General features: G+C 38.7%; 1 protein-coding gene across 4 annotated transcripts in view; it reads left to right on the forward strand.

Annotated features, from left to right (window-relative positions):
* The window catches only part of cntnap5a (contactin associated protein family member 5a), a 100,186-nt gene that overhangs the window by 29,014 nt on the left and 47,119 nt on the right, over positions 1-24,053 (forward strand). For 2 of the 4 annotated variants that reach the window (XM_079618565.1, XM_079618563.1), the window contains exons 2-3: positions 8,599-8,709; positions 9,965-10,158. In XM_079618565.1, the coding sequence (XP_079474691.1) occupies positions 10,033-10,158 (126 nt within the window). In that variant the 5' untranslated portion in view covers positions 8,599-8,709; positions 9,965-10,032. Of the gene's footprint in view, positions 1-4,907; positions 5,015-8,515; positions 8,532-8,598; positions 8,710-9,964; positions 10,159-24,053 lie in introns of those variants that run through there. The other 2 variants (XM_079618564.1, XM_079618566.1) reach the window with 2 other exon arrangements.

Raw genomic sequence — 24,053 nt, forward strand, 5'->3', positions numbered from 1 at the left:
TGAAACGCCGCCACTGCATAGGCTAGTAGCTTGCAGAGCTTACATTAGTAAGCTTCAGGACATCGTCTTTCAAAACATGACCTAAGCGAAAGATAAAAAAAATGAATGCGTCATTGTACCCAGCACTTCTGAAAATGCACTTCCGAATGCGTCTCTGTCCCCAGCACATTTCAAACCAAACTGACGCCCATGCTGATATGTAATATACACGGCGGGCGAATAAGACACTCAGATGTATGAAAACAGCTTGATCCTCTTCATTTGGCTGTTAAATCAGTATTACAGACATCTGTTTCACATACATGATATGAGTGCAGTCAAGCCAGGTCACACAGAGGGATTGTGCAGCAATGAAATGATAGTTTGCCTCATCTGCACTCAATCCTTTTTTTTTTCCATCGAGCTGAACGCATTGTTCAGCTCCCTCTAGCCTGTCGTCGTGGACACTATTTGAAACCGAATGGATTCGCTAAATGAACACAACTCTCGACCCACAGATGGCTGGAATGCAGTGATTATTGTAATCGCTTGGTGTCCTCGCTTGCTCTACGGCAGATTAGAGCGTCTTGCTGTGCACTGGCGTGGAGACGTGGAACAATGGGGAGAGAGTTGGAGTCCAGGCAGATCTGCTCCCCTGCCTTATCCCGGATCAGCGGCCTGTGAGTGCTGACACACTCAGATCGCTGTACTCATAATCTGCCACTCCACGCTGGAGGCACAGTAATCCTAAACGCAGCTCGACGAGCACACAGGGAGAGCCGGGGCCGCCACAGGCTTTCTCGAAAAGGTTCTTGTCATCGCACTTGCAAGTTTGTGCAGTAGAACTATACGTGATGTCTTCTTGTAACTTGTACGTTTTGATTCGTTTCATCAAAAGATGCATATATGTTCAATAATTTGCACAACATGATGACTGTTTCTGATTTTTACATTACGCTACTTGTCAGTTTTATTTAAATTTTAAAATATTGCTGATTACTTACAAAGCACTAAATGGTTTAGCTCCACAGTACCTGAGCGAGCTCTAAACGCATTATAGTCCGTCACGTCTATTGCGATCTCAAACTTCCGGCCAGTTGATAATACCTAGAATATCAAAATCGACTGCTGGCGGTAGATCCTTTTCCTAATAGCACCAAAACTTTGAAACAGTCTTCCTAACATTGTCTGGGAAGCAGACTCACTCTTTCAGTTCAAATCTAGACTAAAAACACATATCTTTGGTCTAGCATACACATAACACATTATAGACTTCTATAATGCTAGGCTGCATAGATTAGATCAGCCAGAACCGGGAAGACTTACCATAAATCCTGATGTACTTGTTACATCATAAGAAGGATGGCCTAATATTATAACTCTGTTTATCCCGAGGTTTACCGCAGTCCGCCGGATCCAGACTGTATCTAGATCTGATGAAGGTCCTGCGCCTGGACATGACGACAACGCAGTCCTAAGTGTCAACTAGTCTCTCCCCTGTGAAGGCCTCCCTCCCTTCCCTTTACCTCTGTACTGATAAAACGTTGTCGGGATAATTCTGGATCACGTGGCTACGTGGAAGCGATAAAAAATTCTGTATTATACATTTTTCAAGGCTTTTACCTTGGAACCTATTTCGTGGATTGGGTTCTCAGGCCACCAGGCACTGTTTTGTGTAGGTGAGCGGTAGGACCGCATTGAGGGTTTTCTGTTGGAACGGTGTCGTCTTGGCGGCCCCTAAGTTAATAACTAATGATCGTTGTGACAGAAGTGAATCAATCAAAACTAACTTTAGCTGGACTATAACTTTATTCTAGAGCTGCTGTAAAGCCAAAATAATATCTGTTACTTTAATTTCCTATTATCACTGTAAAGCTGCTTTGAAACAATCTATATTGTTAAAAACGCTACAGTATATAAATGAAGGTGACTGATACACGGGCTAAAGCACAAAGAATTGAATTACAACATTTTATTACAATACTGTTGTGGGAGTTTGACACTGCATATCTTGCACTGTATTTTCATGACCAAAGTGATAGCAGGCATCACTGCACGCTTTCAAATCCATAATTTCACTTTATTTCTCCGGCCAGGACGGCATGCTGTAATGCTAACAAATCAGACCTCAGATACCACTCTAAATGTCCCAATAATAATATATATATAGGCTATATATATATATATATATATATATATATATATATATATATATATATATATATATATATATATATATATATATATTTATTTATTTTATTTTTTTTTATTTTTTTTTAAGTATGCAATCATTGATCGATCATCACTGGCTACATTTACATGCACAACTTTTGTTTCAATTGGACTGAATTCATTCCGATTGATGAATCCGAACGTAGTTTTTACAAGAATGCTAAACGTGATCGAGTTGATGTCCGCATTTATAGCCTATATCATTATTTTCCTATTACTGCCACTCACAGGACAAATTGCGCATTGCACCCAAAGTTGTTTGCTGTGATTATACGATTCCAAATTTAGGGGGGCCAGAGGGAGAGCCAAGCTTGTTGACATGGGGGCACTGGCCTTGCACTAAAATGAGAATTTTAGAATGACAGGACAGTCATTTATGACACATTCAACAGGAAGAACAGCGGGTTCCACTCATCATACGTTATTACGCTATTTCAATGTCATTGCACATGACATGCGCAGTCCTTTCAGTTTTGGTTTTTAATCCGACCAAGTGTTGACATGTTCTCTGATCGTATTAGAAAAGGAATAAACCACCCCTTTCAATCCGATCAAAATTTCATTTGGATCGATTAAGGTGATTACATGAAGGTTTTTTTCAGTCCGATAGAGCCGTCAATCTGATTACTGATGGATTATTTAGTTGCATGTAACCGTATCCACTGTCACATCCGAGAACTCGAGTACTCATACACATCCCTAATACACACTGTGACTAACAAGAAATACCTGTAAACAATCAAGACAATAAACCAATCACAAAAGACAACAGAGAAACACATGACTTGAACAACCAATCAGAACATGACAATGACCAGGGGAATCAAATGGCATGATCAGGATCTTAGGGGGCTTACTCTGGCAGTTTAGTTCAGAACGGGACACGGTTCGCATGAATAATCGTTAATGTGAACGCTGTCATGACTAGGTGGTCTGCGTTCGGTTACTCCTGAACCGTGCAATGTGACAACACGGACTCGGGTGCGCACTTATTCAGGAAGTAAAGTGACTTTAAAAGTTAACTTATTATGATGTATTCAGTTAGATAAAACCCATATGATTGATGATGTTGATGAATTACCTTGGATACGACATACGAGCAAGAGTGAGCCTGCAGTGTATTCGCGCATTGCGCGTGGAGGGCAACAAATTTGGAAATCCACTGTCTCCTCAAAAGAGTCCGTTTGCAAGCAGCATAAGTCCACCTTATGTGACACACTCACAGTAAACATGTGTTGTTCACTCAACTGCGTATAATAGCACAGAATTATTAATAATAAAAAAACACAATATTGACTTGCGCTCTGTTTCTATCATGCGCCGTGCACGTTTGCGATGACGTAATATGCACGCAAACGCAACAGGGTTCGATAGAATCAAGTCGAGTGTGAAACCAGACCAACGCTGCGGGGGGCGCCGGGAACAATTGCGCTCGGACCGCAGCAGACGAGCCCAGTGTAAAAGCCCCCTAAGGGTGCTTACTTTTACACTGGCAGTTTAGATCGGAACGGAGCAAGGTTTGCATTAAAAATAGGTAATGTGAAAGCCAGTGGCGTAACGAGTCAACACCGGGCCCTTAAGCAGGATTATCAAGGCGGGCCCCCCTTCTACAACACGTGATGACGCTACACGCACAAAAAAAAAAAAAAAAAAAAAAAAAAAAAAAAAATGGTGACGGCGCACCATAACACATTGTTACTGTTACTGTCACTGCTATATACACATAGGCCAAAGTCCAAATACATAAAAAAATATGCTCACTTACATTATAGCTGCATTTTCCGGGCTTTCCTCTGTGCGAAGCTGTCAGGTCATAGGTTTAGTTACCTATGATCACGGGCGTGAACTCGACAATTGACTACTTTGGACTTCAACCGAAAACAGGAACTAAATACAGGTATTTGCGCTGGCTGAAATAACATAATTTTTATTCATATCTTTCACATCTGCAGTCAGATTCACTCGTGTTCACTCTGAAGGAATCACTCAACATGGCTGGGCACTTGTATGACACATCAAGGATGATAAGAGAAATAAAAGCAGGTTTAAAATTAGACCCCATTCAAGTCGCAAATTTTAAAAAAAGGATAACACGGTGTAGGCAACACCGATTTTTGTCGTTGTTCTCTGTATTGACAGCACTCCAAATTTACAAAAAATTGAGCTCAATGTTAAAATTGACCGAAGTTCTCCTTTAAGATCCAGATAGCGCGCACGGGCATTCTCAATTGACAGTATGGCAAGTCCAGAGAGACGACTCTGTCCCATTGAGCTCCTGAGATAGCTTTTTATCAGTTTCAGTTTAGAAAAAGAACGCTCTGCCAAAAAATTTGACGACTCCATATCTGTCTCAAGTTCACCGGTTTTTACTGAACTTTGCACGCAATGCGCATGTTCACCCGGGGATTCCCCAGTCCCAATTCGAAACAAATTACACCAAATTCATCATTGTTCGTTTCAAACATTTATTTAATGATCAGTCAAATATGTTGTTGTCATTATTTATTCAAATCAATAAGCAAAAAAATAAAATGCGATCAGACTATAAGTAGTAAAATGCGATAGGGGGACCCGCCTGGGCCTGTCAATCAATATCGTCCAGTCACGCGGGCGGGCCCCTGATTGGTCCGGGCCCGTAAGCAACCGCTTACCCTGCTTACCGATAGTTACGCCCCTGGTGAAAGCTGTCATGCGGACCGAACCCGAGACTATCTGAAGGAGGTGGTTGCACTCAAACTGTGCCGCGATTTGCGTGAATGTGAAAGCAACACGGACTCGAGTCGGGTGTTCTTTTGTTCAGGATGTAAGTAACTTGCGCATGCTTTTAGCCGATTAAGATGTAGGCTATTTAAATAAAATGCAAGCAAGGGATGATTTACCTTGGACACGAGCGAGAGTGAGGCTTCAGTGTATCACGCATCGAGTAGCCTATCAGAGTGGCAAATGAATGGCAAACATGTCTCCTCAAAAGAGTCTGTTTGCAAGCAGCAGAAGCCGCCTTCGACGCTTAGCCTAGCCTTAAACCCAACTTGACACTGACCCAAGTGTTGTTTACTCAGCTACGCATAATAGGACCAAATTAATAAACAACAAATATATTGGTATAGAAGTAGGCCTATGAGAAACTACAGTTGGTATAGAACAGTTGGTATCGACCCATCTTTTATTTGAATCAACTTTTGTGCAAATCCAGCATTAAAGGAGAACTCAGATCAATTTTAACACTGAGCTCAATTTTTAGTAAATTTGGAGTGCTGTCAATACAGAGAAAAACGGCAAAAATCGGTGTTGCCTACACCGTGTTATCCTCTTTTTAAAATGTGCACCCTGTTGACAATGGGGCAAGTTTTAAACCTGCTTTGAGCCTCTTAATTACAAGTGCTCAGCCATGTGAGTGATTTTTAGAGTTAACACGGGTGAATCTGACTGCAGTAGATGTGTAAGATATGAATAAAAATGATGTTATTTCAGCCAGCGCAAATACCTGTATTTACATCCTGTTTTCGGTTGAAGTCCAAAGTAGTCAATTGTCGAGTTCACCCGTGTGATCATGCAGTCCGGCGTAAAATGATTTGTACAAAACAACTTCGGCACATTTCCTTCAGAAATGCAATTCATCCACCATGTCTTCAGTGGCTCAGATGCCAGGAAGTTTATGGACACTCTTATGTTCAATGGTAGCCTAGGCTATCCAAAATATAACATTTTGTAATGTTTGTTTGCGGCATCTTAGAAATAGGGGAGACAATTGGATGCAGGGTATACCTTGGCTGCCTGGTCAGGTCAATGCAAAGTAATATGTTTTTATTGCAGGATTAACAGAGTTGTATTATGTGTAAAATTTTATTTATTGTTTGATAAAACAAGCGATCTTGTTGTTATCGTGTCATGTGAGTTTGTCAATGTGTCCATTATTTATAATGAGATTTTGCAGTGTTGAGCATTATAGCCAATCACAGGGATTTCTGTTGAAAATAATGAACAAGTTGTGTAAGTTACTGATAGTGAGAATCTACTCAGCTATAGCTCAAAATGCTGAATTTATGTTTAGAACAAGTTTACTAGGATCTGCAAGTGCCCAAATCCTCTTGTTATAACAAACTGCGGAGATGTGATGTAAATAAAATATTCGTTGTGCAGTTTTGACAGATTCAATGATTAAAACTGTTTTCGCACTTAAGGAGTTTGTGCTGAACTGACTGACAACTTCATTGATTATAAAGGAAGGGCTCTTTACTCGCTGTCTAAATTCATGCGCAATTTTAAGAAACGTTTTTGTTTTTCATTAGACTTTGTGACTTTTCCTACGTACTTCTGTACGAAAAATGACTATTTATTTTTAGTAGTTGTAATAGTGATTGCTGGTGGTCAATGCTGCTGGCCATGGTGGTAATTTATCATCTTTTTAGAACAAAACACTTTCTAGTTTTTACAAATTAGGACAATCTTTGAAGGATGACCAAAACATTTTTTTTTGCTAATCTCATTAAAAATAAAATTTAAATTGAATAATATTCAGACTTTTGAGCTTTGAAATGCTGAAAAAAGTGGTGTGAAGTTCTTGAAAGTGGGACAGTCACGTTGAGGGAGTAAGATTGGATGACGTCATCAGAGTCTGCCATAGGCTTAATGAGATTGGATGACGTCATCAGAGTCTGCCATAGGCTTAATGAGATTGGATGACGTCATCAGAGTCTGCCATAGGCTTTTGGTGAATTGACGCCATCACTGCTTAGGAATACAGAACGAAAGATTGTAAGGTCTTAATTAAGAGCTTTTCATTTCTGGAAAGAGATTTCAGGATCTTGTTTTCTGCTGTTGATGGTTTCACTAGGAATCTGCAAAGATCAAGAGAGCTTGAACATAAGAATAGGATACAGAGAAGAAGAGGTTCAGACACTGCGGTGACTTCACATATGTATGAAGGTCAAAAGTGGTTAGCGCTTAGCAGGAGGTTAATAGCTAAACATATGTCGTCTAAATTTAAAAGGAGGGGTTATCTGGAGCGTGCAGCATTTGTCTGTGATGCTTTTTGTGATTGAAGTACTTATTCATACTATCTAGTATCTGACCCTGCGAACTTACAACAAATGTTGACTAGTATTTCATTATGTTTATAGCTATCAATTTATTTAAGTGCCCTTCCAAGCCTTTGACTCTCACATGTAACTCTGGAAGGCAAACATAAAGTACAGCAGAATGTTTTTAAATGGAAATGTCTTTGTGGAATGCAACCGATAGGGAGCTGACCGAGAAATCCCATGTGTAATTATTGATATTTAATTACCCTTTCATATCTCTTTCTTCCTGCCTCGAGGCCTTTGCTTGCAATGCGAAGTAATTCACATAATTTGGGAGCTGTAATGAAAACCACAGTGAAAGAAGTGAGCGTCTTTAGCAGACACCCAGGAGAAGGTTCGAGATGGGTTAATCAATATACTAATTAAATTAATTTAGATTTTCAGTCATTGATTACCAGTTGTCTTTACAGTTCAAAAAGTGTGGTGTTTAAGTTTGATAGGTTTTGATGTAGTTGTGTCTTGAAGCCATTGAAGGTCTCATTGAGGACAGACACTTCATGTGGGACAGTAGTTCTATAATGGCAACTTTCATTGTCCTTGAAAAAGCATGTTTCTTTTATGGGCAAGATTTGTACTATATCTTTTTTTGAATTTTTTGTAAGCTAGAAATGTTTTCTTTTCGTAGTATAAATAGGTGATTTATTGTCTTGTCTGTGAACTTTACATGATAAATATAGCACATACCCTTTTCTATCAAACAGTAAAGTCAAGACCCCTACTGAGTTTTAACCCTAATTATGACACTTTCACTAAAGTGCGGAGGTATATTTTGCTGTTACCATAGAGATAACCTTCAGCAGTTGCTTTCTTGACCCAGAAACCTGTTTTCTCTACATCTCATTTTTAAGCTTCTGCGACCACCAAGCCATTTTTTTTCATTACAACTATTATACAACATTTAAAACATGTAAGACCATGTCAATGCCAAACCTTTTATTTGTTTCAGTTTATTCAAATAATTGCTCAGCTTAATTTCATCTGAGATCTGTACATTGATTTCCATTTTTTTCAAGTTGTGCCTCAAATCTACTGGTCTGAACTTATTAAGAAAAAAAAAGGTTCACTCAGCTTCTCTGAATCTCAATATGTAGACTAGCCTACAACTAGATCAACATAAATCTGGATTTGCTGTGAAGTTCCACACTATCAGGATTATTTTACAGATTTATTAGTGAAGAGATCCATCTCACCTGTCTGACAGAGATTATCTCAACCGTAAAGGATTCGCCTGAAGAAAATGTGAGTAGAAGGGTTTATTTTCACATTAGCTAATATTTGTCTGTTTTATATTTGTTGTGTTATCCAGACAGCTGTGATGGATCTCTAGCATCTCTTCTGCCTGCAACCTCCTTTCAGAGCTCGTCTCATTTCTCAGACAGTCGGGCTGCGTACTTTGCCAAGCTAAACAAAAGAGATGGTAAGTTTAAGTTCTTGTTTGTTTGTTAATTCATTCATATCTTTGTCAGTTAAGGAGACAACATAAATGACACCTATAAAATATAATCCTTAGAGTCATGTTTTTTATAAACCCTTTAAACCTCTTCATTATACAAACATTTTCCAAAAGTCCCATTTAAAATGTGTTCCTGAAGACTGGATTAATAATCACAGAAATTAATATTATTTTTGAAATTATATGCAGTTATTGTAATACTATTTCACAATATGGTTGTTTTTACTTTATTTCTAATCAAATAAATGCAAAAGTGATCTTAAGAGATTTCTTTCAAAAACATTAAAAAAATAAATATTACAGACCTCAAACTTTTAAACCACGTGTATGTTCATGTATTTATGTATATTGTGTGAGAATATTCTTCATATTTATACAATCGTTATACAATGTTTTATGCAATTAAAATATTTAATATTATATTTTTAAGATCATCATCATCATTATAAACATTGTACCTAGACTTTTGTTTAAAACATATGAATAAATTATAAGGCGAAGAAAATCCTTACAAGATGCAATGATGAAAAACGCTTATTAAATATTTAATGTATCCATGTGCAATTAATTCATGCCCAAAAAAGAAAGAAAAGAAGAAAACTACAACTTCAGAAAGTTGCAGGTTTGATACATTATTGAGCTTTTGCTTTCGCCCTACAGTATGTCTCCTGAGCTATTTATAGATGTGACCAACCTCTACCGCATGCATCTGTAACACACTAAATGATTCCGCTCTCCAGGGGGTCTGTGTAAACGCTGCTGCTTTCAAGTCAGAGGTCCCCGGTTTAAAATTCTGCTCTGATCTGCTCCTGTGGTGTCCGCAGTGCTTGAGTAATGAACCTCTCTGCCCAAGTCAGACCAATTTCTCCATACAGTTCTGAGCAGGAGGATTGTAGAGGCAGAAATGGATCTTTATATGGAGCACATGTGCCGACAGCCTTCTCTGATCTGAAGCGAATGCTGTACATGTTAAGTGAGGTCAAGAGGTTGAGGCTCTTGGCTTGTTTTGGAGTGGAAGCCGTCTACTGATTGACACCAGCTCACCCCATGAATACAAAACCAACTGAAAAGCAATTTTTATCATTTTATGTAGTTTCTTAAATGAAAACCTTTACCAGTTTCCTTTCCATGTCTTGCTTTTGAGCAAGGACACCATATGACACTCAAAGTTGAATAAGATTTTAATATACATTGACAGAGGTCTTATGGGGTTGTCTAGGAGGAGGTGGTTGGAGCCCAGAGTCGACGGACAGGTCGCCCTGGCTGCAGGTTGACCTTCAGGAGCGAATGGAGGTTACAGCAGTGGCCACACAAGGTCGTCACGGCAGCACGGACTGGGTCAGTGCCTACATGCTCCTGTACAGCGACACTGGACGTGTCTGGAAACAGTGCATGTTGGAGGACAGTGTTGGGGTAAGTGTGTGTATTTTGGAACCAATTTACCGTATCACCCTGAAGGGCCTTATTTTGTGGAATTGACTGGCTGTCTGCGCATTAGGCTATCCAACTTATCACTTGGCCGTTTGCGTAATAAATGAAGAAATGCAAATTAGATATTGATTTTGGTCTAAATTATCTATATTATGTGGGAAGAAATATTACCTCAGAGTAATATTGAACTAGCATAGCTATAGGAAATCAGCTGTCTGGGGCAATGGAAGATTATACAGTTTAGTGACCATTATACACAATTATTACACCGCGCTCTGGAATACTAAATTGGGATTGGTCAGTCACAGCATTCTGCAGTTGAATATTTTTTGGTAATGATCGCTGGAACTGTATATTTCACCATTGTCCCTGATAAGCAATTTCCTACAATGTGGTAGTTCAGTGCTTTTCGTATCACTCCTCAGTCTCTTTCTTTGCACATAATCAAATAATTTCAACTCCGCTCAATATTTCATGTCAGTTTATTTATTTATTTGGTAAGTAATAAGTGGCGTAATGTATATTCACCAAACCTTTAGTGCAAAATAAACCCCTTCAGGGTGATGCAAGACTCTTTTGCTTTGTGTCTGGGTTCTGGTCACCCTATTTGGATTCAATTTTAAAAGAGCATATGAAGTCATTATCCTTTATGACAATCTCTTTTTGAGGCTGAAGATTTACTGATTAAATTGATTATGCATCACCTGTACTGCTGCAGAGGGAAACGGTTGTCTTGTTTTGAACATCTTCAGTGCAGCTTATTTTCATGAGCTGAATACTTCTGATCCCATTAACTGAACTCTGAATTCAGTTACAAACATATGAATTGCTGCCAGCAATTTCTGAGATTCCTGAAATACAATGTACTGATGATGTTGAACCTGCCACAGCCTCTCAATCATCACATGTGTTTGAGAGAGCTTGATGCCACCAACGCATCTATTGTCTTTGTCCTCAGGCTTGGCCTCCACACTTATAATGCCTGAATGACGAAAAATGTTCATTGTCTCATATTGCTGCTTTGTAATTGTATTCAAACGATGAGACTGTCGCTTTATTAAAGATATAATGACATTTTCAAAGTGTGTTTAATGAAAGGAAAAGATTACAGTCGAGTAAGATGTAATTAGCTTTTAATGTGGTGGAAATGTAGAATAAAGTGGATCAGAAGTGTAAGGGTAACATGCTCAGCAGTGTGAAGTGATGCAGTAATAAATCCTCTGCATTTTCCAGGTTTGATTTGCTTGGTTTAGCAGTACTACTGTACCTAGTCAGACTCTCATGTTTTTATTTTCTAATCGGACGAATAATGTCAGGACTCTCTCTCAGCTTTATTAATATTCCACCGGCACTTTTATTTGATACACAATTGGCTCATTATAAAGCTCTGAATGTTTGACATGATATACAGTCAGAAATGGTCCATATTCAGTCATGCTGTGCTGTCATGCATAGTGGATTTATTTAATAATATTTTGATGTAAATGTTTATACAACTGGTACAGTTGATTGATTTGAATTCCATTCTTCAAAAAATTGTCATTCAACAGGTTAAGAAGCTTGATCCTTTCCCTTTTACACATAAATACATCCAAGCATTATAGAAAAGGCATTTCTATATACCGGTAGATATATATTATATTATACTGTATAATGTAAATATAAAAAATATAAATATATATTCCTACAAGTGAGGTATTGGGAATATACAGACATTTTCATCAATGGCAATCAATAGTAATCATGCAAGTTTAGACATCCATGTAGTAATAAATTGCAACACCTGCATTTATCGCAAAGCAATGATTAGGCTTACAAATTATGTATACAGTAAAATCTATAAATTTTCACACAAGCATACATTAAATTGATCAAAAGTGAAACAAATTTCACAAAATGTTCTATTTTGAATAAATGTTGTTCTTTTGAACTTTCTATTCATCAAAGAATATTTAAAATAAATATTCTGGTATATATAAAGCAGCACATGAAATTAATGTTTTCAACATTAATAGTAAGAAAAAGTGTTTCTTTGGCAGCAAATCAGCATATCTGAAGGATCATGTGACACTGAAGACTGGAGTAATGATGCTGAAAATTCAGCTTTGCATTACTGGGATAAATTATAATGTCAAATGTATAAAAATAGAAAGTAGCTATTTATTAATGATAATTCACAATATTATGTTTTTTTTAATTGATCAAAGACATGCTGTCTTGATGAGCATTAGACATTCGATCAACAACAACAAAAACGTACAGACCCCAAAACTTTTGAAAAGTAGTGTGTTTAATTCTCCAGCTGCCTTGACTTATTTTATTTTATTTTTCTCTATCACGATTACATAATATTCTCATACTTTAGGCATTATTGTGAAAACCCATTATGCAAAGATGGTACATTAGGCTGATATTTTTCCCAGCAGCAAAATTCAAAGACAGAGTGAACAAATATTTCCTGTCATCAGATCCTCTGCGCTAAATTGCATTCCTAAATGCATGGATAAAAGCATCTTTGAAATGCAATGTAAGCCTCTTTTGATAAAATATTGTAATATAAACGTAAAACAGCATGTCTGAATCTTCTGCTTTTTCCTTCCTTTCTTTCTCTGCCGACTAAACTTTTCTTGTTTTACTGAGCTGTGACAAGCCAACAGTAAAGAATAAGAGTATTAGTAACCTTTCACAAGGGTTTCACGTTCACAATGTTTAGGTGAAAAGTTTTTGAAAAGAAAGTGTCTGATAAATGAAAAGAATGACTTGTCCATAACAAGAATAGGAAGAAAAACACTCTTAATTTGCTGTCAAACTAGTTCTTTGTCTTAATGAGTGCTATAACTGTATCAGAAGTGGTGAGGAAAGCTGCCAAAGGTTTTGGGCTGAGAGAACGGCTCAACCGCAGAGCTTGTTTGCCTCCGCTGTATGTCAGAAAAGGTCTTCCTGTAGGAAGGTGCGAATGGGCTCCCCAAAGTGACGGATAATTGCTCTCTCCAGTCTGCACCGCCGCTGCTGAGTGTGGTGATGCGTAATAGTGTTTGCTGTGAGGCCGAGGAGGATAGAGGGAAAGAAACAAGCACGTCTTATAAAAGCATGAATTTCTCCTATCTTTAATCAATAAACATGCAGTCAATAACGCAGATAGTTTCAAAACGTACGAATAAAATCATATGTATTCATTCATATGAATTAGCCAGTTTGCCATTGCCAAGAAGTAAAATAGTTCTGACTTGCCATTAGAGTGTGTTGAGAATTTTTATCCAGGTGCTGATTTGGTTAAACATTTGAGATTCAAACAAGAGCTTATGTCACATTAGGTCTTAATATTGTGGCTCTGGTGAGCTGAAGATAGACTAGCACTGGTATTCAAAGCAGAAATAGCTGTCGACATGTATCTTTTTGGAGTTTCCCTGACACATTTCATTCTTTGTCTTCATCTTCTCTCATGTTGTATTGCCATCATTTCCTTGCGGGGAAACAGGATTCGCCTACGTGGATGTAAAATTGCTGACTGCATAAGCTTTGTGGAGGCCTCACTACGGTCATTTCTTTCGTCTTATAGCCTGTGGGGCTTCGAGCTACTGAGCTGTGTTCATGCCGTCCTTTGTCATTTTCTTTGTGTGTGAGAGAAGTGTCTCTGTAATATGAGAAGGTTACCTGGAGAATTTCTAGGACTGAATCTGACAGGAAGGATCTGCTCTTTAGAATGACAGGAATCAAACTGGAAAACGTTAACAATATGACAGATGTTAAAACTGGCTGATAGTAATAACATCCAGGAGACCTGATGGATCATTTTGCTTTCAAGCAGCACTGTAATGACATAAAGACCTTTTTTTTTTTTTTTTGTACACCCCCCCCCCCCCCTTTCTACCCCATATCATGTAAGCAGATGCATATGTAAAATAATGCGATCATCAACATTAAACCGCATATACATCAAACGGCCTAATGTTACTGAATGTCCTATGCACCAAAACCCGTTGGCAAAATACAAAATATTACTTTTTCAGCCGCATCTTTTGTTTGTTCTGACCCCTTGACGTCACAAGTGTCAGTGGTATTGTCCAAAATTGATTTTGTTTTTATTCCACGCACCTTGCTGATCGTGTGAAGTTGCACCAGAACAATTACACAACATTTAAAGGGCACCTATTATGGAATTTTGAAATTTACCTTTCATGTAGTGTGTAACATAGATCTAAGTGAACAAAAACATCCTGCAAAGTTTGAAATATAAAAGTGCACCGTGTATAAAGTTATTGTCTTTCAAAAGTAAGAGTCGACTCTGAGTCATTTTTATGAATCGTTAGAAGACCAAAGCTTTTTCTCTGACTAGATGACGTCAACTTGTCAAGTTATTTGAATACGATACGCCCACTTATTGCGCTCCAAGGAAAACTGGAAAACAGACGAGACGCTGTGTTCTGAAGTGCGGCTCAAAAGCCAACTTTTTTCATCTGCCCAAGGAGGAGCATTTGAAGACTAAGTGGCTACAATTCATATATACAACTATACCACAGAAGTATAGTCCGAGCCTTGTGCTTTGTTCGCGCCATTTTGAAGACGATTGCTTAACTTAAATGCAATCAAACTTGGATTCGCGAGTCGGCTGATATTGAAGGAAGGTTCAGTTCCAAGTGTATTTGCATCAGCTTCCTCCTCCGTATCACAACCTGTAAGTGTTATTAATAATTTTTGCTTTTATATTTTATGTAGCATGCTTAATAATTATTTTGTTTGTTGTGTAAGCACCGTTTAGCTTCTAGGTCTTCAATGGCAATTGTATTGAGATATGTGAAGTGTTTGTCGTTGTTTTCGGAGATTAATACCTCGTAGTAACGTAACTGCATTTTTTTAGTTTTTTGTAAAAACGTTATGTTTATGCATCGGGCTAACGCAAACAAAGACTGATTGTGCTTTTACAATATGAACTCTGGGCTATGCTCGCTAACATAACATTAAATTCTTTATCTTATTTTTCGTTTTTTACTACAAATTATAAAGCAGTGGACTATAATCATCATTATAACACAATTTAATTGATAAAAGCATCATTGTACTCCGTGTTAAAAATAAGTATTATCTCTGTAAACACTGCTGGGTCATCTGACCAATCAACGCAGATTAGCGTCGCGCAAAGGAGGGGTTTGGAAAAACGAGTCGTTGAACGAATCATTTGGGAGTCGGTGAGCAAATCAGGTAAACATAAATGCATATTATACGACAACAAAAGTGTTTTTTGTCATTGCATGCATGTAAAACTGTTGTTGGGGACTCCCAAAACAACATTAGGAACATTTTAAATGTCATAATAGGTGCCCTTTAATGGTACTGAATGAAATGTTGACCCAGGACGAGCTACAGGACTGTGCAAGCTTTGGGGGTGTTTATGGTCTCGAGCATTCAAGTTTTGATCATCGTTCTAAATCCAGATTAAAATGTACTGTATGTTTTTGACAAAATGTTTTTATATATTGCATGTTCAGATATTCATACAACAAAATATTTGGGGGGGGCCATGGAAATTTTGTGAAAATGTATCAAAAATGCTGGTGGTGGCTGGCAACTAAAAACAAAAACAAAAAAACAATGGGGAAAATTAGTTCACTTGTTCCTTTTTTTTTCTACTCCTTTCCATCCTTTTTGTCTTTCAGAAGAGATTACAAGCTTGCATTCTCACCATGAATGTATAAGCCACGACCTGCTTCACACCACACTAAAGTTGTTTTTTAGTTTTTTTTTGCGGCCATATTAACAGATTAGAGTATTCACACTGCGAGCATGACTGGAGCAGTACCACTTAGCAGGAATGTAGCTGAAGTAGGTGTGAGCTGAGTGTTAGTGCTGTGCCTATTTTTGCCACACATAAAGTAGCTTTCTCAGGGCTCTAGAGTGCGACCAAAATTTGTAAGGGTGAGATTCAAATTTTCCCTAGGTCGCACCGGTGCACCTAACGTCCTCGCATCCGCTGCCTCTCCACGAACTAAGCGTTTGTTCTCCTTTGACAGAACTCACACTCATGGGAACTCACACTCTTCTCTCACGCGGTGCCACAGCTCGCACAACACGACACAAGCCCTGCTTAAAGGGTAATGAAACCCATGCTTTCAGTTCAAGTCTAGCTCACAATATTTTTTAAATATGCAACTTAAAGGGGCGTGGATGGGAGTGGAGTGGGTGTGGTATGACACGGCAGGGATAACTGTCATTGGCCAGTGGCCCATGCTTATCAACTGTCATTAGAAATCTATGGTAAAACGAGAGTAAAAAATGCTTGATTTGTTTTTGTTTTTTAAATAGCTGGCAAAGTTAAAGTCTAATGAAATACACTGACACCTTATTTCTGTCCTTTCTGTCCTTTCAAAAGTAACTGAACGCCCTGTAATCGAATTCTATCGAATAAAACATATTAAATGTACATGTATATTTTATAATGTCATTATACAATATATAGTTGTTTATATACACACTATAAATGCATATATTTGAAAATAATACATAATACATTTAAAAAAAAAAAAACGTTCTGTGCATAGCCTCGATCTACGCGCCCCCTGAACCCCAATAATAAAGATGGACAGTGACATAGAAATTTACAGTGGCAGCAGTACGCAGGACTCTGTGGAGGTGGACATAATAGATGGCGGTACAGGTCCTCTGCCCTCTCTATTTGAACCATTAGCCACTGCCGTGACTGTGGAGGAATACATGGACGAACCGGAGGCCGCGAGGATGGGAAAAGTGTCAGAATGGTAGGTAACTACCGTAATCAGAGAAGAACAAAAACCCTTCTGCAGGCAAAAGTCCGACCTGAAATCAGCATAACGTCTAATTTTGCATCAGATGTGTCCGTGGTGGATGCCCAACCAACCGCCCGGAGTCAGAGTCTAGCCCTGGCAGCATCGCGGGGAAAGATATGCAACACACTTGAACTATTGCACCAATTGCCCCCGTGTCAACAAGCTTGGCTCCCCCTCTGGCCCCCCTAAATTTGGAATCGTATAATCACACCAAACAACTTTGGGTGCAATGCCCAATTTGTCTATATCAGTGTTCCACAACCCTGCTCCTGAAGGACCCCCAACACTGCACATTTTCTTTGTCTCCTTAATCAAACACACCTGATTCAACTCAGCTCATTAACCCATGTGATATTGAGCTGATGGGTTGAATCAGGTGTGTTTGATTAGGGAGACAAAGAAAACATTCAGGAGCAGGGTTGGGGAACACTGGTCTATATGAATGTATAGAGCGTGATAAAAAGGTGACCTTGAAATTGCACCCAAGTTTTGTGCTGGTGCACCCAAATAAAAAAGTTAGGCGCACCAGTGCAACCAAGGCAAAAAGTTAGTCTGGAGCCCTGTTTCTGAATACAATATGGTTCTCCTCATGTAAATTCAATTTAAAGACAATGGAGTTTGTAATAATCGTAATAGACAACTTCTAGTTACAATCTTTTAACTTACGTCCATTAATGAATTATAATGAAACAGGCCTAACAGTCCTTAACCAGAAAGGACACCAAACTGTATTCAAACTGGTGAACTGGTGAAGTTTTTATTATGCGAAGTGGATGTAGCCTGCTCAAGGGGGCAGATTTTCTGAAATCCTGGCAGTTCTTTCAATCAGATCATTGGATCATTGGATCAATACCATAAAGGTTTTGCCTTGCGTCAGCAAAACTGTTGTTGTGCTTGAATAACTAAGGTTCAAAGCTTGTCAATAAAGTGACATGAAGTCTTTGAACTCCATTAAGTAAATGTTCTATGCTTTTATTATTGATACAGTACAATTCTATTTTTGAACTTTGATCTATTTTACAAAACATAAAACACAGCCAATACTTTCTTTCAGTCGCTTATTTGCAAGGAAATATTTGCTATTCTTTTTATCTTGAAAATATTAGTTCTGTCAATATAGTGCATTTTAGTTCATTTTCTTTTTTTAAATGCACATTTAATCATGCCCCTTATCCATGCGTAAAAAGGGAAATTAAACGAACACATTTAACTGTCACTTTTTGTAATGTTTTCAATGCATTTATATGCAACAAGATAATAATGTCTTGTAATTATCTTCATTTAAGACTTTTATCTGCAAAATATTAATATATGCTAATACTGTAATAGTGATTATTTGTTTAATTAATCTGCATGCTATTATGTAATTTTTCATTGATTGACAGCCCTAAAAAACAGCATCGTTTTTGCTTGTCAGTTCATCTTCATTTGGTTCCCATGCGCTAACTAACTAATTTCTTTCTATATCTCTCTTTCTCTCCCTCCATTTCACATCCATACCTCCCAGGTCTCACATTACACGGCGGCTTGAGCAGCCCCATAAGCAATCGAGAGGGCCCATGGTTTCGTCAGATTAGCTTGCTTAAAGCATGAGGCTGCTGGCCCATTTGGGTCCCATAAAGTGTAATTGATGTAAAAGTCTGCGACTCATTTAGCCGTAACGGGCCAGAATCAGAACCGCAGTAGAGGTGATCTAAAAATCACCTCAGGCGTGAGCAACACACCTACAGCTCTCAGACAATGACGAAATCGTCACTTGCCAGGCCTTCGGATCCCTTTAGATATTTTGTCTGTTTTCTGCTCTGCTGAACGACTGTAAATAAAACATTTATGATGTTTCCAGGCGCAGGCAATGCACATTGGTGGCGGTGAGAGAGGAAAGCAGGAAAAGAAGAGACTCTTTGTCTATTGTCTAGGGACAGTTTTGCTGTCTTAGCTCTCGTTTAAACACAGTCACAGAGGCACTGAGGTGCTGTCTATTTCTGACACTCTCGGGCCCTTGCTTCTCCGGGGACGGAGTGTAATTCATGTTTAGAAGGGGTCAGTGGAAGCCCGATCAACACTTGGGAAGCTCAGAATCTGTTTCCTGTTGATGAAAAGTGACGTTAAATCGTTTAGCATTCATTTGCTGCAGTGTTATTTAAGGATTATTTTATACTATTATAGTTTATTTTTATTTTGAAGTAGCTTTTTTCTGTTTTCATGCTAATTTTATTTAACATGCTTTCATTTTCGTGCTTTTTCTATTCTAGTTTTTATTTACAGTGAGTCATACTGCTTCAACTTAAACTGATTTCAGTTTTCATCTATTTCTATTTGATTTCATTTCAGCTTTATTTGAATTATTTCAGTTATGTTTTCTTTTCTTTTTTTCTTTTTTCTTTTTATATATTTATTAACTTTTTTAACAACATATTACACACACACCAGAAACAAAAATTTCAGTTATGTTTTCATTCATGATAATAACTCTGGTTTGCTATTGAAATCTGTCCTTCATTAGAGACATACACTGTACAGTAGCAAGCACCAACAAGCGTTTTCCAGCCAGATAGATATAAAACCCACCCCAATTGGGCTCGTCTTTGTGCTGTCTTTTCTTTCTGATGTGGATTCACACTGGGTTTAAGGAAACGATGACTGGTGAATCACATGAGAATGTAACCGTTGCAGACGTAACAGGGCTGATGAAACGGTCCGTGGAGAGTCCGTGATAACGCCAGCAGTGCACGGGGGCTTAATGAATGAGGAGGTCTAGCAGGAGTCGATACAGGAATAGAGTTAATGAAGTGTAGAGAGGAGCTGTTTACGTGGGCATCCTGTAACCTGGGCATCTCCCCGGATCCGATGGGAGCTCCGCTGTGCCCTTGGGCTGAGGTGAGCTGATAGGTAATTGGATGGATGTATTGTTGTTTTCTTTTTTTTCTCTCAGAGGGGGAAAGAGAGAGAGGAAGCAACAGTCAGGGACAGGATGTTGTCGTCATTGAGTGCTCAAATGAGTGTCGATGAGGAGCTGATGATGTAATGACAAACGTTCTCAGGTTGATGTTGATGCGTTTATGGAAAACAATATCTAAACTGCTTTACAAAGGAAAAAGAAATTATATCACAAAGTCTTGAACTGTTTGATTTGAATCAGAGTATCTTTGTAAAGTCAATATAAAAATTAAAATAAAAGACTTTGCAGAAAATGTACCCTATTTAATAAAATTACTTTCCCTGACTCTTGGCGTGAGGGCGGGACAACCTGTCACTCAAATGAGATCAATATCAAGTGTCTTCTTCCGAGTCTTGTCTGCAAGCAAAACAAACCGGGACCTTTAAAGTCACTAACGTAAGATTGCTGTTTTTGCTGGCGTCATAACAGCATTCGTGGGCTGCGAGTGTCTCTCCAGGGGAGGTGATGATATTGTTGATGTTATTTATCTCAAAGGGACATGGAAAAGTCTATCTTTGAAAAAACCTGACATCATCTCTTGGTGATTCATCCGTAAATGTGGTGTTTTGGTCATCGGTTCTTGTGTTCCATACAAGTCTCAACTGTGAAGTGAGTCAGACACAAATTACTGTCAAATTATGTGTGCTAGCAGATGAAAACGAGGTGACATTTACATAAACCGTTGAGACCTTTGAAAAAAATACTGCTCTTTGGATTCAATTGGATTTATGTATTCATAAATGGCATTCTGCAGAAAACGTCTGATCAGCAGAAAACATCTGATCAACGTGCATATTATAAATTATTATAAGGCACTTTCCGTAAATATGGTATAAAATAAGACATGGAAATGTGATGTTTCTTTTGTTTTGTTTTTACTTAATTGTAGCGTAAACCGTTGATTTGTTTGTGTGATTTTTATTTTAAAATAAATGGACAATTTAACAATGGGTAGCATAGCATTATTACCTGTAATAATTTAATTATGCATAAGGTTCGGTGCATACAGTCTACACTCCAATCCAGAAGGGGGTGTGCACGGTATTGCAACGCTGTTTGTTAACCGCTTCATCAGAAAAAGCGGAGAAGAAGAACAGACGATTTATGTATTATATAATACCCAGGGGGGCAGTGTTCCGAAAGATATTGAAGCCGACCTGGGCGCCGCCATTGGCTAGCGGACCCCCACCTGCTGTTAGCATTCCATTGACTCCCATTCATTTTGGCGTCACTTTGACAGCGAATAACTTTACATCTGAGGCGTTTAAAGACACCGTTTGTCCATTGTTTATTTCTAAAGAAACACGAAAATGTATAAAAGGCTCCATTACCTTGTATCTTACGTTATGGCCCCGTAGAAGCAGTTTTTGTAAAAACAGGCTAACGATTGCGTCATACCCGCGCGACTCTGTCGCACAAGTCGAAAAATTACCGTATGGACAGGCAGAGAAGATCGCAAGCAATCGGGAGGACGTGGAGGCATAAAGTCAAGGGAGAAGCCCATAGAGAGTGATAAAGTTGCTCCCGCTGCTAGCTCATGGACAGCTAATGCTCACGCTCTCCGTCTCTGCGGGATTCGGAAGGGAATGATTCAGATTTCTCTCGGCACAGCTACTAGAAGACCTACAGGTTGCCCACGTCACATCTACGTCGTCAAGCTCAGTTTGAGCCTGCGCAGTTCGCCTTGCGATCAGGAAGTAAGTGCTTCTAATTGACTTCACTGCTCTCCGTTGAAACCTATGGGGTCGCTGTGTCCAGTTTATATACTGTCTATGATAATACCAGAGCCCGTCTACGGAGAGCCTTGGCACTTCCTGTTAGCCCCATTGTATCGATCTTGGCTGCAGTTCCATTAGAATTCCACTGGAGGTGATCGCGGGCGAGCGCAGAATGAATGGGAGTCTATGGAGCTAGACGGCTAAATGTATCTCTTTCTCCTGCTTGTCGTTGAATCAACATAGATTTTATTGTTGATTCCGCAAGTTCAATATAGATTATAGTCCAGAAGTCGAATGAATGAGTACTTATGTCCTTTCGATTTCTTACAGGTTGGGCCGTTGTTGGCCAGAACACGCTAGCATTCTGCTAATGAATGCTGATTGGTCAGTGACGGACTTGCGACTGATTACGACCAGAGACCCCGTTTAATGGCACCTGAAGCTAAAGCAGAATCAGAAACATTAACACATAACTCGTGTATTAACCGAAAGAGCCTTACCTTAAATAGCAGCTGGTGTTATATCGTTGCCGATGCCACAAGAAAAGGAAGCCATAAAGCGGAAGTGCCGAAGTGACTCCGAAATTGCCGTAAAGCAACACCTCTGGCAGTATGAAAATATGTGAGGTCATCACAAATTTTTTTTAACGGATTTTTAGAACAAATAAGTAAACTTAAAAAGCTGAGTATATTATCTTAGCCCCCCCCCCCCCTTGAATGCAACATTCAAATTACTTGACAAAAAATTACATCCTGAGAAAAGTGGATTCTGGGGGTGAAACCCCATAGACTCCCATTCATTCTGCACTCACCTGCGAGCGCCCCCGCATGGACAGAGACGTGTTACTGCAGCCAGTCCAGAAACCGGAAGTAACCAGAGAGTGCCAATTCTCTTCCTATTAGACATTCTCTGATAATACGTCTAATCTCTCAATCAGTGTTTTAAACGTGGAAAGAAATCAATAAAACATTTTGAGAACAATATCTCGCGTACTGTAGCATTACATTTACCTCAGGCAAGTCAATTAGTGTCCACAGCTTGAACTCTGGAGGGGATCCTGTTACTATTATTAGCTTGTTCATTATATTTACTTTAATGTCTTATGGTATTATGTTTAAATCAATTTATCATGAAAACAAGTTGTGACTAACTGTATATTGGAGAAATTAATGCAAAACCTTATGTGCAATTGTATAAGCAAGTTGTTTTTCTTTGAAGTGTTGATTGTTAAAGGGGTCATGACATGTTTTTTTTTATTTTATTATTATGTTCCCTTAGGTGCAATTATAGTATTACTATAGTTTTTTTTACAAAAAACTTTTAAAATGTAGTGATTTATGACCCTTTCCCACCCTGTTTCTCATCCTCTGATTCAAACAGTCTGTTTTGGGGGTGTTTCCCCTTTAAGAGTTCAGTGTTAACGCCCACTGTTATGATTGGCTAACGTCAGTGCCTATGCAGCAATTATTAACGCCTCCAGCCAGAACGTTTGCGGATTCAGCGTATTTAAAAAGTAGTTTAAAGTTTTAAATACATTACTTACAGTTTGCGTCGTCGTTGTTGAGCCCAGAATAGTCGGCACGGACTTATCTTTGAGCAACAGTTTTCTGGCAAAGCTCAAAACAGTCTGTTCTCAAAACAGTCATCCTTCAAATGTATAGAACAAATGCTTAAACTAACACTGCCGTGACTGAGACGTCCGCAAAAAATAAAGTGCATCCATTTTCCCCTGACGACTGGATCTTTCGCAGCGTATTCAAAGATGTTGTTTGTCCACAGCCAGGAACAGCACATCTGCGGCATCGTAATTTCCCTGTACACAGACCCACTCGCTGTCCGTCGACTGAACACTTGTGAGGCGCGTAGCGCGCGGGCGCGACAATGATACGAAATGAGCGTAGTTGTCTTGCGCTTAAAGCGTAGTTGTCTTTTGCCGGAGGCGGTCATATGCAAACGCTGGTACGTCACTTCGTACTGTGACGTCACTTCTTACCATGGATCCAGAACGAGCTGTATTTAGAGCTTGATTAAATAAATGATTCGTTTATAATGGGGAGGACGTCTTAAGCTATGAAACTTGCAGGACGTTTTAATGGTACAAAGACCTCTTATATACCAAAAGATCAAGGCAAATTTGGTTTCTCATGTCATGACCCCTTTAAATCTATCTAAAAATGTAATTCATTATAATTTAATTTGTCTAAAGAGAGAGACACAATTTGTTCAATAAACCAGTTTAATAAAAAGACACAATTTGTTCAATAAACCAGTTTAATAAAAAAATTGGGTTTAGTTTACTTCCCCCTGCTGTACCTGGACCAAACCATCACTTCAATACTGAGGTTTGTATCGAACCTTCATGTTTGTGTACTGTTACACCCTATATATATATATATATATATATACTGTATGTATATATAT

The sequence above is a fragment of the Phoxinus phoxinus genome (assembly GCF_949152265.1).
Source record: "Phoxinus phoxinus genome assembly, chromosome: 7".
NCBI lineage: Eukaryota > Metazoa > Chordata > Actinopteri > Cypriniformes > Leuciscidae > Phoxinus > Phoxinus phoxinus.